Here is a 16,098-nt window from a genome sequence, read left to right on the forward strand (position 1 = left end):
TAACAAACTTAGTTGGTCTCTAAGGTGCTACTGGAAGGATTTTTTTTTTATTTTGTTTCTCTTCATTCTGTTTCCCCTCTACTTCTGCTTAGGCAGCTAAGTATGTCATACCCAGGAGCTATAAACTGATGACTTCTTTTCATCAGGGTCAAAAATCAGTAGAGCCAATATATATTTTCCCTTGTGAGATCCTTTGAAGCAACTTGATTCATGTTTTGGAATAAATTCAATAAAAACACATTTCAGCTTGTGATCAGCTGTAGAGTGCATAGAATCCCTGTTTTAAATTAAGGCTTAAAGCAGCTGCTGTAGTATAACATTCAATCGACAATTAATTAGACTTGGAAAAGCAAGATTAAAGCTTGATTATATTTAAGTTTGTGCTGCTCTTATCATCTGTGAGTGAACCAAAACCCATTCCACTTTACAATCATTCACAGTCTCAACGAGCTGGTGTGACATTTATTCTTACAGATTACAGATGTTGTTGAAAGATATGAGTCATTGTTCCATAAAATTTCCCTTAAGGCTTGACTTGTAGGGTAGCAACCTTTTCATGACTGTGCAATAAGCAACTTGAAGCTGCATTCCTGAGTTGGGAATAAAATGCAATACAGTACAGTACAGAACAGAGTTAGTCATCTTTATGTGCCTTGATTTCAGAGAAGCAGCCCCAGTCCTGGACTGTGGCCAAAGCGTATGACCACTATTATGAAAGTTCTGCATGGAATGCTTTTTCAGTGTAGTCATTCATCTTTCTTGAAATCCACTCTACATTTCATTTATGATTAAGCATTTCCTTAGAGAATCCCATTCTGGGCTAGGGTACATAGTTCAAGTTCAGGACAGTGCAAGAGATTAGAGAAACTCCTCTATGAGGAAAAGCTACAAGTTTTAGAGTTTCTTAAGGAGAGTAAGGCAGGATCATGATAGAGGTATATAAGAAGAAGAGGAAGAAGTATAAGATTATTCATGATGTGGATAAGTTTTTTCCCCTGATTCCTCCCTCTCTCATAATATTTGAACTCGAGGCCATTCAGTGAAGCTGAATGCTGGAAGATTCAGGAGAGGAGAAAGGAAGCACTGCTTCAAGCAGACAACAGTAGCGAAGGCCACCAACATGGATGGTTCCAAAAGAGGATTAGGCAGATTTATAGAGGACAAGGCTATCAAAGGCTACTGGTCATAATGGCTTTGCTATATCTCCACTGTATGCCTCTGAATACCAGTTGCTAGGAATCGCACATGGGGAGAGTTCTGCTTGCAGGCATCTCATAAGCATCTGGTTTGCCACGATGAGACCAGGATGCTGGCCAGATGGGTATTTGACCTGATCCAGTAGGGCTCATCTTATGATCGCTTGTTCAGTGTTAATATGAGCAATCCTATCACATGTGAGCCCTACTTTCCATGGGACTGCTTCTTGAACTTCCAGTTGTGTGATAATGAGATTTCCATGAAGATGGACCCTTTGATACAAGCATGTATTACATACTGGGCATGTATTTGCAATACCTTCCAAATACCTCTTCCCAGGTAGGTGAGTGCTGAAGAGTCATGTGCTAACACTGAATCAAACGACAAAACAATCACAGTTTATCCTGGAACTTGATGGCATGAGATTGTTACCATGACTCAGCAATTATTTGAGGTATATGATAAAATATGCCAATCTCACCCGCGCTATTTCATTGAAAACATGTCACATCAAAGTATACATAAGTCGGGAAAACTGCATTGCAATGAGGTAAATTTCCCTGCTTCTACTTAGCTCACTAAGCAAGTGTTTGTAGAAAAAAATCTACAAAATGAGGAATTGCCTTGGGAATAATATCACCTGGCATTATATATTGGCATCAGGCAAAGATGTTTTTGTTTTCCTGGGCATTTGAGCTGCATCAGTGATAGGATAATGTATTACATTGTTTTCCACTGTATAGTTTTTTTACTTGGTTTTCAATCATTTTCAGACTTTTAAAATATCAGGAAATGACATATACCGGTAAATCTCAAACTGGTAGTATCACTTGCCTGTATTGTAATAGTGAATTAACTTCCTTCTCACCCCTGTCTCTCCTACAGAATTGCACTTAGGTACATACGACTGGTATAGGTAAAGAAATAATTGCCAAAGATGCCTCTGTTCATTTGTTTTGCAGGGGACAGATAAACACAATAAGAGGACCTATGATTGCAGCAAAACTACATGCCCATAAGGCCACAAAGGAGCTGAACACTTGTAGGCACAAGATGCTATTCTAATATAGGAAGAAGCAGGCAAAGAGATAGAGAAATCTGTAAACAACAGTAGACCATAGAGAAGTTAGAAAATTATATTGCAGTTTAACAGCTCTACCTGGTGGAGGACCTCCTTCTAAAGCTATGTTCCTGCTATGTGTTGCTCTAAAGCTACTGTAGTCCAGCAACCATCCAATTAATGAGCATCATAATGGGTAGGTAACTCACAACATAGGGGTTGAATCTTAGCAGCAGAGCACATGGAGCTGGCCTTGAGTGCAGACAATATTGACCTATGGTCTGATTCGGTATAAGGCTGTCAGCTAGGTTAGGAAAAGTTGCCCACTATGGAACTCTTAAAGGCATCAGAACCTCATCCATGCAGACATCTAGTCACCTTTTCTACCTCATTTCTTTAAGATATTGCTTCACAGTCCATATTGTATTATGCCATGTAGCAAGCAGGTCATTTGAACAGTTTGTCAAGAGCATGAACTTGCTCTTTGCGGCACTACCACAACCTTCCTGATACGTGGGTTTGAGCAGCAATGTTCATACACTCATGATGGATGATTCAGATGACCTTTTCTCTGTGTAGTGTGCAGAGCTATCATGTGTCTAGGACTGCCTTATTCCTCATTGCAACATCTAAGGCTGCAGAGGATGTGAAAAAGAGTTTGCACACCTTGTTTTAAAAGTCTTATATAGCAAGGGCTTGCAGTCTTTCTCTCCCTCTCTTTCCACATTCCTGAAGTCAACACAGAACACCAGGGAAGAAAAGACAGCACATGGGCTTTGTATTATGAATCTACCTCACAGGGGCAGGAACAAATTGACTGGGGGAAGGAAGTGTGATTGCTGTCTATACCAGTGATCATTCTCAATCAAAACAATAACAAGGCCCTAGTTAGTGACATGTGCAGGCCTCAGCAGCTCATATATCAGTGCCCAGTTTTTGTGCGCAACGTTGTTAACCCATTGCTGGCAAACTGCCATTGATTGAAATATATGTAAAGCTTGCAACAGTAATGGTAACTCCCCCTGCCTGAAATATGGAAGAACTGTCCACCTGACATCATAGGATAGTATACAGGCAAGCGAGCAACAACATCAAAATGGTTGTGATCTTTGGAGCATGTACTGTAGTTAACTAAATCCTCATCCTTCTCTCTATTGAATTAATTAGAAGAATAACATTCAAAGGCCTTTGTGTGCATGTGAGATAGGAATGGGAACGATGAAGCATGATCAGAGACTATGAGTGCATATGTAATGTCCCAGTAGCAGACAGACGGTGCCCTCAATTCCATTATTAAAAATTGCCACTGTCAGAAAAATTAAATGTAGTTGTATAATATATAGGGATGGTAATAAATTCTCATTCCTCCAGGCTCCAGGGATAGATTCAGCAAGGCTTTGCTTCTTCTCCATTTATGCCCTTAATACATTTTCAAGCTCTGCATAATAAACATGGCTTCCATGCCTTCTGTGCTCCTTTTGATGAAAATGTGATATACATTTTCGCTGGACCTCAGGCTGAGGACGCCAACTGGGATTGACCTGGAGCCGATTCAGGCTGGAGTTCATATCCTCCTAAGCCCAAGTCTCCTTCATAAATGTTTTCTTTGGTTGGAAGATGGGGTGGGTCCATTCTGTTCTGTGCTGGCATTGGAGAAAGGTCTGAAGCAGCACAAGTCACAGACAGTTCATCGTTATTGACAATGAAGTCTGTATCATCATCCTTCAGTTGCTCCTAGGTGTTTTTTAAGAAAGGAAAATAAAATAAAATAAATGCTTTTCACTGACAGAATAAAGTCTTACAAGGTGGCTTTGCAGCTCCATTGAAATCTGACATATTTGATTTGAATTGAATGCTGTACTAGTTTCCTTTATATTTACTCATATTAAATGGCAATGCATTGGCAAAAAATGGAGTTTGTTTATTAATGGTTGGGTCTAATTGTTGTGCCTCCAGTGATGGAAGGATGATCTGGTGGAACTTAACATGTGTGGAACATGGATTGAAGCAATATTAGGCTCCCCCTCAGCCTTCAGACATCCATGTTACCTTCTACATTCTCCCCAACCCTCTGGAGAAACATTCTATTAGCTTTTCGAGGGCTTACTCTAGAGCACAGCTTTCCATATTTTTCATGTTGGTGACACACTTTTTAGACATGCATCATTTCGTGACACAGTAATTCAGTTTTACTAGCAAAACAGAGGGTAAACTAGCCCCTTTCCAGACCCAGGAGGAGCATGGGGATCATTCATATGACACACCTACACAATGCAGCCAACACACTAATGTGTCGCAACACACAGTTTGGAAAGCTCTGCTGTAGAGGCCTACCCAAAATAATGAAACGTGGACATGCAATTTTGCTACTTACTCCATATGCTTTAGGGCTAGTCAGCAATCTGGCCACAGGATTACACCATTCTGGTAAAGTTGTAGTAAGTGGTGGGCCGGAATGGGTGAGAATTGGCTTCAAATATCTGTGAAAGATGTTAAGGACAAGTTCCCGCCTTATGCATATGTGGAACTATGAAGCACTACAATCACTGCAACTAGTGTTATAATAAACAAAAACAGGCAGTTGTCATCATCAACAAAAACAAACAAACATGGATAACGGAGAGTTTTGCTTCACTTTCACATGTAATGCAATTTCACATTTCTCACCTTCATTGTTCTCGTACACAGGGTTAATATTCAGCACGCCATGCAAGAAACTGTCTTTTTCAATAAACAAAATTCCACTGCTAATCTTTATAAGTATAGCTGTTAAAATATGAATGATGAAAATACATTATCTGTGAACAGATGATGCCTTAAAGATACTCATTACTGATAATCATCCCTATTACAGAGAACTATTGCATTCCAAATACTCCACTGCAAAGGAAGAGAGCTGCAACTGAGGTCTCAGTGTTACTTCACAGTGCTCCATTTGGAATGTCTCTATGGCATGACCTTGGCCACATTCACACCATACATTTAAAGCATGGCTCATGGCTTCTCCCAAAGAAATCTGGGAGCTCTAGTTTGATAAAGGATCTGAAAGTTGTTAGGAGATCCCTATTGCTCTTACAGAGCTACAATTTCCAGAGTGGTTTAACAGTCAATACCACTTCACAGGGAATACTGAGATACTTATTATATAGATATATGTTATATGAGATGCGAGTGGCGCTGTGGTCTAAACCACTGAGCCTCTTGGGCTTGCTGATTGGAAGGTCGGTGGTTCAAATCCCCACGATGGGGTAAGCTTCCATTGCTCTGTCCCAGCTCCTGCCAACCTAGCAGTTTGAAAGCACCCCAGTGCAAGTAGATAAATAGCTACTGCTGTGGTGGGAAGGTAAACACAGTTTCCCGTGTGCTCTGGCTTCCGTCACGGTGTTCCGTTGTGCCAGAAGCGGTTTAGTCATGCTGGCCACATGACCCGGAAAGCTGCCTGTGGACAAACGCTGGCTCCCTTGGCCTGAAAGTGAGATGAGCGCCGCAACCCCATAGTCGCCTTTGACTGGACTTAACCATCCAGGGGTCCTTTACCTTTATCCTTTTTATCTATATGTTATATATTATTACATTTAGATTCTACCTTTCCTCCAATGAGCTCACAGTGCCATACATGGCTTCCCCTGTCCCCATTTTATCCTCACAAGCAACCTTGTGAAAGACTGGGATTTGAACTCTTGTCTCCCAGGCCCTAGTCCAACACTCTAACCACTACACTGGGTCTTTAGCTATGGTTGCCTGCTGAACTGCAGTTGTCAAGGGCACCTGCAATATGCAAACTTCCTCTCGATGCTGCAGTTGCTGAGTGGTGAATATGCACACGTTTCAGCTTTAGCTTGTTTATCTAAACCTAACATGCCACCATCAACATGCCTGGAATACCAAGCGACACTGGGAACTTGTCAAGCCCAGAACTCTTAAGAAGAAATGTGATTGGAAAACTGGAGGGGATCTAGTCAGGGGATGTGTACAGCAAGCTATCTGGGTGTATCGTTTTCATCTAACATCTGCGATGCCCTGAAAAGGTGCCCCGACAGACAATTGCAGGCGAAAACTATTCAAGATGCAGCTGCATGGAGCACTTTGCATAAAAGAAGCAAATGGCTAGTAATTGTCATGTATACTTGGCTTCCTTCGAAGTGCCCACTCAGCATTTTCCAAATAAAACCTTCACACCCCTTCCCTTGTCACAAGCCAAACATATTTCATGAAATGTTAACTAACTTTACAGCAGGGAAGTGAGTGTGAAGCCGTTTCCTGTAATGTGCCCTTTCTCAGAATTCAACACATTCGTTTTACACTTCACACTTCGGTGCTCCTTTATATGAAATTATGTAAATACGCTAGAAACAGGCTTATGCTATTGTTTTGCACCTGTCGTTCCAATCTTTTCATCCAAAAGTGATTTATTGGGATGAAAGAAATCTGCTCATCTTGAGCAATTATATCATCGTCATATCTGTCGAGATGATCCCTGCCAAGATTATTTGTAACTGATGTATCCTTTGACACTTTCCCAGGGTGCTATTTCCCTGTATCAGGAGAAGCTAGTCACCCGCTATTTATTTGTGGCATTTAAGAACGCTTCTCTCTCTCTCTCTCTTTTTAAACATTTGATCACATTCTTTTGCAAGGAAAAAAAAGGATAGGAAAATAAAAAAGGCATTGAAGCTAAATAATGGTCTTGTAGTAATAACATCCAATGGTTTTGTAGTAAGAACAACAACACTCTCATGTTGACCAGTGATGAAGGATCTTTTGTCTCACTTAAAAGGTTCAACTTTTTACCACTGGCCATGATCCAAAGGGTCATGTGCACAGAGGAGGCTGATCTATGAGGGCAAATGGGGCACTGCCCCACCAATCTCAGTTGCCCTCAAGTTAACTACCACTTGCTTGCATTCTTACTTACAAACAGTAGGGGGTGCTTTGCCTGTCATTGGCTCTGACTCCACCTGCTGACTCTCCCTGTCTTCTGCCCGCCCAGTCCCAATAGGCACCAGTCACCAGTGCATGTGCATGCTGGGATTTTTCAGGTCCCCCTGCCCATCACACACTTCTACATAAATATTTTCCTGAAGGTCAAGAGGACCATCGTCAACAGCAGCTTTGGATGGAATATTAAGGGCTGCAGCTGGAAGGGGAAATTGCCAACGGCTCCATAATGTCTGGAAGAACCTTCAGTATGCACAAACATGTCTTTTGCCACTGTTTTGCATTAAGGGCATGATTCAGCCAAAGCTAAGCAAAGGCCCCTTGCTGAACATTATTCTGCTGGAATCAGGGGGAACATAATAGTGCTTAACTGTAGGTGAATCATGCCTTACATTCTGGAAACATTCATTTATTCTAATTTCATGGTATGAGAAACACAATGTCCTTGAAGTACAAGGGGGAAAAACAATGTTCCCTTTAAAACTCTGTATTACGAAACTCTTTTAATAAACAAATGGCCACAAGAAGTTTGTCATAGGTTGAATGGGACCCAACAACATAATCTTCTGTTTGTACAGGATGCCCAAGTCAGAGTTAATTTGCAGACCTTTGTGGGTGGGCAGTTTTACCCGGAGAGAGGTGCTTTCTGTTGTGTGCTAGCTCTTCATCACTCAAGGCCATGTAAACCAGTTGCCAGAGGGTTTGGGGTTAATCTTAAAATGCTGTAATTTAGGGCAGCCTTCCTCAACCTGGTGACCTGCAGACGTTTAAGGACTACAGTTCCCATTAGCCCTGGCTTCCAAAGCGATGTTAGGAATTGTAGTCCAAAACATCTGGAGCACACCAGGATGTGGAAGGATGATTTTAGAGTGCAGGTTTGCAATGCGTGTTTCCATATTTGGGTTGATAGAACGCAAGAGGCTGTCTGATAACAAGTCCATCTAGCTCCACGATTGTCTACACTAACTTGTAGCAGTTTTCCAGCATCACCTGCAGAGATCTTCCCCATCACATGTTGCCTGGTCCTTTAACAGAAGATGCTAGGGATTAAAGCTGGGATCTTCTGATGCAAAGCACGTACTCTACCACTGAGCGATAGTCTGCCCCCTGATATGATATGTGCATATAATGGGAACAGGTTAGTTACCTTCCACTATTGCATAAAGCACTGCTGCAGTTTTTTCAGAACAGTGCTGGGGGAAACATTATTTGTCTTGTTGCACCCCAAGGAGACATAGTCTTTCAGCATCACGTCTTTTGCTTTTGTGCAGAAACTCTGTCTTCTGTAAGTCTACTCTTACTCCGGATGAGCTTTGGCTTCCAGTGGAGCCAATTCTCTGGTGCTGGCTGGGTACTTCTGATTTTGTAATAACCTATCAACCTCTTTGTTGTGTCATTAGCTCGTTATTATTTTGCCTGCTTTGGAGCTCCACTCCTGATGGACTATTTTTATTGTTTTAATAAACGAAACCCTTATGTTGCCTCTTGATTATCAAAACAATTGGTTTATTCCTCTCACAAAAAGTGTTGTTGGCATCTATCTGTATCGAGAGACAATGGGAGAGTGTTCCTTCAGGGGTGAAGTCAAACTGTTGGAGAGTTATAGTGCTTGCTGTGGCTGTAAAGACCAATATGGAAGAGACACATTTTGTTGCCCCAGGGACAGACGAAGGTGTCAGGAGTTCAGCCTACACTCGAGTAGGACCCTGGCAAAGACACATGCCTGACTGGCATGTTCTCTCCCTCCTGGTCTTTCGTTTGGGAACTTCTAAAGCTTTCTTCAGCCCGAACATCACAGTGACCGATGCCTACAGACACCGGCACACTTAAGGATCCGCAGAGTTTGTGCATCTTGCGTGGCAGACCTCAGCAACTCAGCATTTTGGCTAATCTACCTTTATCTACATATAAACACACATGGAGCACTGCAACATGGCTCCCTCTCTCTCTAGCATCAGACAGCAAAGAGAAAAAGAACAAAGTCAATAGTCCCACTTCATGGAACACAATAACACAAACATCCTGTCTCTGTCACTTCCCACTCTGTGGAGTCAAAACATATACCGTCATGTGATAGACAAAAATCCTGTGACTGCAATCATGGAGCAGGAATTCTAATTGAAGGTGTCCAGTTGTGCTCATGCAGGTGTACCATGGCATTTCTTCTTCTCCCACACAAATGGGGGAATTCGAATCTGTGTGCAGTAGCATTCCTTACTTCTAAAGCATGTCAGATCTGAGTTTGCCACAGCACCTCTCTTCTCTCTCAAGAAATGTTCTGGTGAGATGTCTGCCAACATTTCCAGTTCCACAGTTGTACAGAGTAACAACTGAGGAAGGTAGGAGCTGTCCAAAGGCAACCGTCCAAATGGCAAGCAGGGAAAAGTTGTCTACATAACTATTGTAGCACTGCTCTATGCTTGACAGAGCTATGGAGGCTGCTTGCATTTCCCCCTTCTTCAGGTGCAGCACTCTGGCTGATATTCAGTTCTATTTAGATGTAACAACTAAGAACATAAGAATGGAACAGCTGGGATTCAGGGGCATATTGCCTCTGATACTGGAGGTGACATAGCCAGCATGACTAGTAGCCAATGATAGCCTTATGCTCCATGAATTTGTCTAATTCCCTTTTCAAGCTGTCCAAATGGGTGACCATCACTCTATCTTGGGGTAGGGAATTCCATAATTTACCTATTCATTGGTGAAGTACCTCTTTCTGTCTGCCTTGAATCTCCCAACTTTCATTTTCATTGGATGAACTCTAGTTATATCAGCTATTTCCTCTATCATGTCCTCACTTACTCACTTTTTTAATTATTTCTACACTACCCCTTGCCCATTGAAACCCTTTCCCATAGAGGATTTGCTCCAGTCCCTTGATCATTTTGGTGTCCTTTTGGCATTGTGGCAACCACAACTTATGAGTGGCATTCTGTGGGCTGTCAACAACTAAGTCCTATTCAGAGCAGACCCACTGAAATTAGTAGGCTTAAGTTAGTCATATTTCTCCATTTCAGTGGGTCTACTTTGAGTAGTACTAACGTTAGCTACTACCCCAAGGGTACATAGATTTGTGTAAAGGCATAATGATAATGGGAGTTTTATTTTCAACCCCTTTCCTAATGATCCTTAACATGGAATTCATCTTTTTCACATCTGCTATCCGCTGGGTTGACTACTTCATAGAGCTACCTGCTGCCACTTGGCATCTATCTGTCTCAGGAGACAATGGTGGAGTGCAACTTTGGGAGTGAAGTCAAATGGTCAGAATACATGGCAAATGAAGTTTTCTGGTTGCGTTGCTGCAGATGCACCATGGTGTTTCTTCTCTTTGTGCTCCTCCCTGTGCAAGACATTCCCACACGTTGAGGTTGATGCTGCCAGCATTCATGTCATTTTTGCAGACATCTCTGTAATGCAGAGGACTACTTGGTCTGCCAATGGGCCTGGTGCCTGAAGCCAGCTCCCCACAGAGCTATCTGCTATGACCCCTGCAGTTCCATGCTGCACCCCAACCCTGCATCGTAGGCTGGTAACTCTGGAGTACCTGCCCTAATCCTCTATTTTTGCTGCCACCACCTGTGTAAAACAGACTGAGGGATCATAACTACATCACATTTCTCTCCCCTGCTCCACCATATGGATTCTGAGGTTTATTATTACTGGAAAATCCATCCACATTAAAATAATGGAATTGATTATGCAATCACAAGATCCACTATTCTAAGTTTCCTGTGGCTTAACATTGAAACACTGCAAGTTTCGTAACAACGGCATCCGCAAGGGTCCATAAACATATATTGGGTGCAGGCAAATGGGCCATACCAAAAGCAACATTTAGGATTTTAAGTAAACAGTAAGCAAACTGACTACGTTTCTGACTAAACATGCAGGGAGTTATCTCTTCCCAGCATTCAAAAGGAACATGGCAATGCAGTGTTTTGAAAAAGCCCTTGTGTTTCAGGACACAAATTTCAAACTGGTTACCTAGGAGGAGAGAGCTTCCTGAATGGATCCACAAACCATTCTTCAAAGAGCATTCTAGAAGGAAACAAAATAGCACGGAGCAAAAGAACGGCAAAGCAATAAATCAGGATATAATTGCAGATTTAGCATTCAATGGGAATACAAGAATACAGTTGCCCTTGGGGCTTCATTTACAAGAACCAAGGCAGTTTTCTTTGGTAAAACTTGATTAGTCACTGGGTTGGAGCACAGTAGCTCAGTTAAGTGACTCAATATATACATAAACAAACCAACCCTTGCTGGTCTATTTGTGTATGATTGGCCATTCAATGAATCATACCATTTAATGTGCAATTATAGTTCACGGTCCCTTGCTAGCAGGTATACTGGCAAGGATGGAAAGAGCTGAACCAAGATTTAATTTCCAGGCCTGCAGTCCTGCATCCATGGGGGGAAAGTTCTGATTGCAGTTCCATCTGATCTCTAGATTCCTGATGAACTGGGTGGGAATATCTGGAGTTTGCTTTAGCATGGCTTTTGCACACAGAGCCAGTCATATGGGTTTGGATCCCAAGAGTCCTTCTCAACTCTAGCCTGATTTTCTTCAGATGTGGTAGTCTCAAGGCTGGGAGAGGAGACCAACCCTTTCTCCCTCTTCTTCCTAGGTGGATCAGCATCACTGGGGGTAGCAGAGAGAATTCAAGCTCATTACCTGATTCCTGGCCTTGGGCCTCAGCCCCACCCTCTCTGGTCAAATTGTCTCATTCATTACCCAGGATTACAGGAATGGGGTCTGTCAGTGTACAGCCATGGTCTCAATCCACTTCTTTTCAATTATAGGCAAATCTCACTTTGGCTTTGGGGACCAAGACGGGGGGAGGGGTAAATCCTTCCAAAATTTCATTCTGGTTCATTGTACTGAATTAAGGTCACCAACACCCTGCTGCTCCACCAAGTAGGGACAGTTTCTCCATTCACTTGGCGCTGCAGATGGTGGTGGGGATGGAATTTCTTTCTGGTCTCCTTCCCTTAAATGGAGGGAGGGTTAAGATTATCTTTTAAGATGCTGCCTTCTCTCGTTCATGGCTTTCCCTCAGCAGTTCTGACAGACAGGGGGAGGCCTTTCATTAAATACCACAGGAATGATTGTGACAGCTGAGATAATAAAAAACAACAACCCTATTCAATCAATATAAATTATGGCAAATGAAGGAAATAATTGCAAGTGTTACCCTTTAAATTATGCAAGTGTTATCCGTTAAATTATGCAAATGTTATCCTTTGAGTTATGTCATCAGGACTACTGAAGGATTTTCTAGGATCTAGGAGTATATTTTTATATCGACTCCTTCTTCCCCTTTGGAGATACATTTCCACACAAACTAGTAATGCCTTAAAAAAAGATAATAGTGACTGTTGCCCTATGACATCAAGGGAACTGTTTAATAGTATAATATTAAGAATCAGGGCTTTTTTTCAGGGGGAACTCAGTTCTGGCACCTCTCAGGTGGGTGCCATTGACATTCTAAGAGAGCAAGGGAGGTGCTCATGGTGAGTTCCAGCACCTCTTTTTCTAGAAAAACAGCACTGATAATTATAAAAATAATATTTATTTATTCCTTCCTCCCAAAGGAGCACAGGGTAGGAAACAACAAAATAATGCAAACATTTTAAGAACATTAATCCTTAGCACTGTAGTCCTTTCATGCATAGTTTGCCTTGTGTGAATCTGAAAGAGCACTGTATCTCCCACCAGGCTTCTGCCTCTGATGATGCATGGACAATGATAAACTAGGAGGAAATGCAGCACTCTGATCCCCAACCCTGGCAGCTTGCTCAAAAAGAAAAATCTGAGGATGGGAGCCTTTGCCTTTGGCTCCTTCTTCAGTTTCCACATGCAGAAGTCTCGAGGTCCTCACGACAGATCCACCTGTACTCCCACCTGCAACTATTTTCTAAGGTACCTGTGATCGGAGCCTTTTTAATTTATTTTTTAAAAGCATATTTTTCTGTGTTACCTGAGACGTTATAGATTTTAGTCAGGTGTCACTTTCAAAGAGTTTTATGCCATTTCGAATGTCATTTGTGACCCACAAATCACAGTGGTGCCAATGATGGATTAAAAAACAACAGCCGCAGAGTGATGGCTAGGAAAGCTCTGCTTCTGTTTCTGATCTGACTTCTTTCCTTTTTGCTCTTTTGTGCACTACATGGAACAAATGTATTAATATGAGGGCATTGCTTCCGAAAGCCAGACATTTATAGAGAAGGGACACAATTAAGTACAGCCTAAACAGAAGGAAGAGAACCCGGGAGAAAAAAGGAACTTGGCCTTGCATTCATAGCTAATAGACCAATTAAGTGCTTCCAGACACACTTCAGAATACAGAAAACTACCTGGCCTTCATTTGAATTCATCCAGTTGCTGAGCAGAGCAGATTTATTTATACACCGTAATTTGTACGCACCAGGCCAAATGTGGCCTGTCACTCATGCATTCTGGCCCACTTGATGTGTATGCTTTGAGGTAAGTCTCAAAAGCAAATATTGGGCTTTAACAAGGGATTTCTAAAAGAAGACAGGCAAGCTGGAGCACTTTGTTTCACAGGAGAGCAGAGATACAGTGGGAATAAAGGAAATCTGGTGGAAAGGAGAGAACTCATGGAATCAGAATTCTCTGAATACAAACCTGATAGGAAAGACAAGGAAAGGAATACGGAAGGGTTATGTTGCTCTGTACAGGAAACAGTGTCCTATAAGCTAGAAATCTCAGGAGGGGTAGACCCTCTTCAGTAAGGTAGGTAAGGTCAAGGACCCCTGGACAGTTAAGTCCAGTCAAAGGCGATTACGGGGTTGTGCCACTTATCTCTCTTTCAGGCCAAGGGAGCCAGCATTTGTCCACAGACAGCTTTCCGGGTCATGTGGCCAGCATGACTAAACCGCTTGTGGTGCAACGGAATACTGTGATGGAAGTCAGAGCACACAGAAACACCATTTACCTTCCCGCCACAGCGGTACCTATTTATCTACTTGCACTGGTGTGCTTTCGAACTGCTAGGTTGGCAGAAGCTGGGACAGAGCAATGGGAGTTCACCACATTGTGGGAATTCGAACTGCTGACCTTCTGATCTGCAAGCCCAAGAGACCCAGTAGTTTAGACCACAGTGCCACCTGCTCCCCTTCTACTCTCTACAGTAGTTAGCAGAGTTTAAGATGGAGGCAAGAGCCTGTGTTGGGAGAAGAACTTGAGGTCATTTGCCCCTCCCTTCTCTTATAACTAAGGATAGGTAAATATGTCATTGTACGAACTTACCCACTGCATTAAGCCATATACTGATATTTTCATCTGATTTTTAAAGTGTTTTCTGCTGATTCCTAGAGGAATGAGATTTTGCCATATAGCTAGATGCTTAACAGTTCATTGCTGAGTGTACCAACAAGATCCTGCATGAGAACGGAAGGATGAGAACGGAAATTGTGTGGCGGCGGCAGCAGGAGACCCCATTAGCGAAAGCACACCTCAGGTTAAGAACGGTTTCGGGTTAAGAACAGACCTCCAGAACGAATTAAATTCGTAACCCGAGGTACCACTGTACTCTGAAAAGCAGGCAGTCTGGTCCTACCATTAGGCAGATGTAGGTGACTGTCTTAGATGCTGGAGAGGTGTACAGAATGGCAGCAAAGTGTTGGAGGACAACTATGAGAAATGTTGGTTAGAAATTAAGAGAGACTTAGAAAGTTGGACAAGATTGAAACTTTCCTTGTTAGGCCGAATCGCCGCTATAAAGATGAATGTATTGCCAAAAATGCTGTTTTTGTTTCAAACTTTGCAGATTGTGGACAAAACAGAGTGCTTTCGGAAGTGGCAGAGAGATATTTCCAAATTTGTCTGGCAGGGCAAAAAGCCCAGAATTAAGTTTAAGATACTAACTGATGCGAAAGAAAGAGGGGGCTTTGCCCTGCCAGACTTAAGACTGTATTATGAATCAGCAGCTTTCTGCTGGCTAAAAGATTGGCTGCTTCTCGAAAACACTGATGTATTAGATTTGGAAGGTTTTAATAATGCTTTTGGTTGGCATGCATATTTATGGTATGACAAGGTCAAGATTGATAAGACTTTCAAGAATCATATTGTCAGAAAAGCAGTGTTCAATGTCTGGACAAAATACAAAGACCTACTGGAAAATAAAACTCCAAGGTGGCTTTCACCATTGGAAGCTAAGGCCCGGAAAAGACTCAATATGGAGGCCAAATGGCCGAAGTATTGGGAAATATTAGAAAAAGATGGAGATAACTGGAAATTGCAGAGTCAGGAGAAAATGAAAGACAAAGTGCGAGATTGGTTACACTACGCTCAGATTAAAGAAGTTTTTAAACTTGACAAAAAGTTAGGATTCCAGGTGGAAAAATCGAAGTTAGAAACGGAATTGTTAGAGCCTAAGACTAAGGTACTTTCAAAAATGTATAACTTGCTGTTAAAATGGAATACACAAGATGAAACGGTTAAATCGGCTATGATAAAGTGGGCACAGGACATTGGATATAACATCATGTTTGAGGACTGGGAGAGGTTGTGGACTGCTGGGCTGAATTTCACTGCATGTAATGCTTTGAAAAAAAATGTTATGAAAATGATATATAGATGGTATATGACCCCAGTCAAACTTGCAAAAATATACCACTTGTCTGATAACAAATGTTGGAAATGTAAAGAAAATGAAGGAACATTCTTTCACCTCTGGTGGACTTGCCCTAGAGTGAAGGCTTTCTGGGAAATGATATATAACGAGCTGAAAAAGGTATTCAAGTATACCTTTCCTAAGAAACCAGAGGCCTTCCTTCTGGGTATTGTCGGCCAGAAGGTGCTAAAGAAGGACCGAACATTTTTTATGTACGCAACAACAGCAGCAAGGATACTTGTCGCTAAGCATTGG

The 16,098-nt window shown here is 42.1% G+C and overlaps 1 protein-coding gene across 1 annotated transcript in view; it reads right to left on the reverse strand.

Annotated features, from left to right (window-relative positions):
- Positions 1-350: 350 nt before the first annotated feature.
- SLC9A9 (solute carrier family 9 member A9) overlaps positions 351-16,098 on the reverse strand; it is a 258,776-nt gene continuing 243,028 nt past the window's right edge. The window contains exons 15-16 of the mRNA XM_081862475.1: positions 4,632-4,737; positions 351-3,991 (exon numbers count right to left, since the gene is read on the reverse strand). Of these exons, the coding sequence (XP_081718601.1) occupies positions 3,770-3,991; positions 4,632-4,737 (328 nt within the window). The 3' untranslated portion in view covers positions 351-3,769. The remainder of the gene's footprint in view (positions 3,992-4,631; positions 4,738-16,098) is intronic.

Source organism: Podarcis erhardii (genome assembly GCF_964252035.2).
Source record: "Podarcis erhardii genome assembly, chromosome: 5".
NCBI lineage: Eukaryota > Metazoa > Chordata > Lepidosauria > Squamata > Lacertidae > Podarcis > Podarcis erhardii.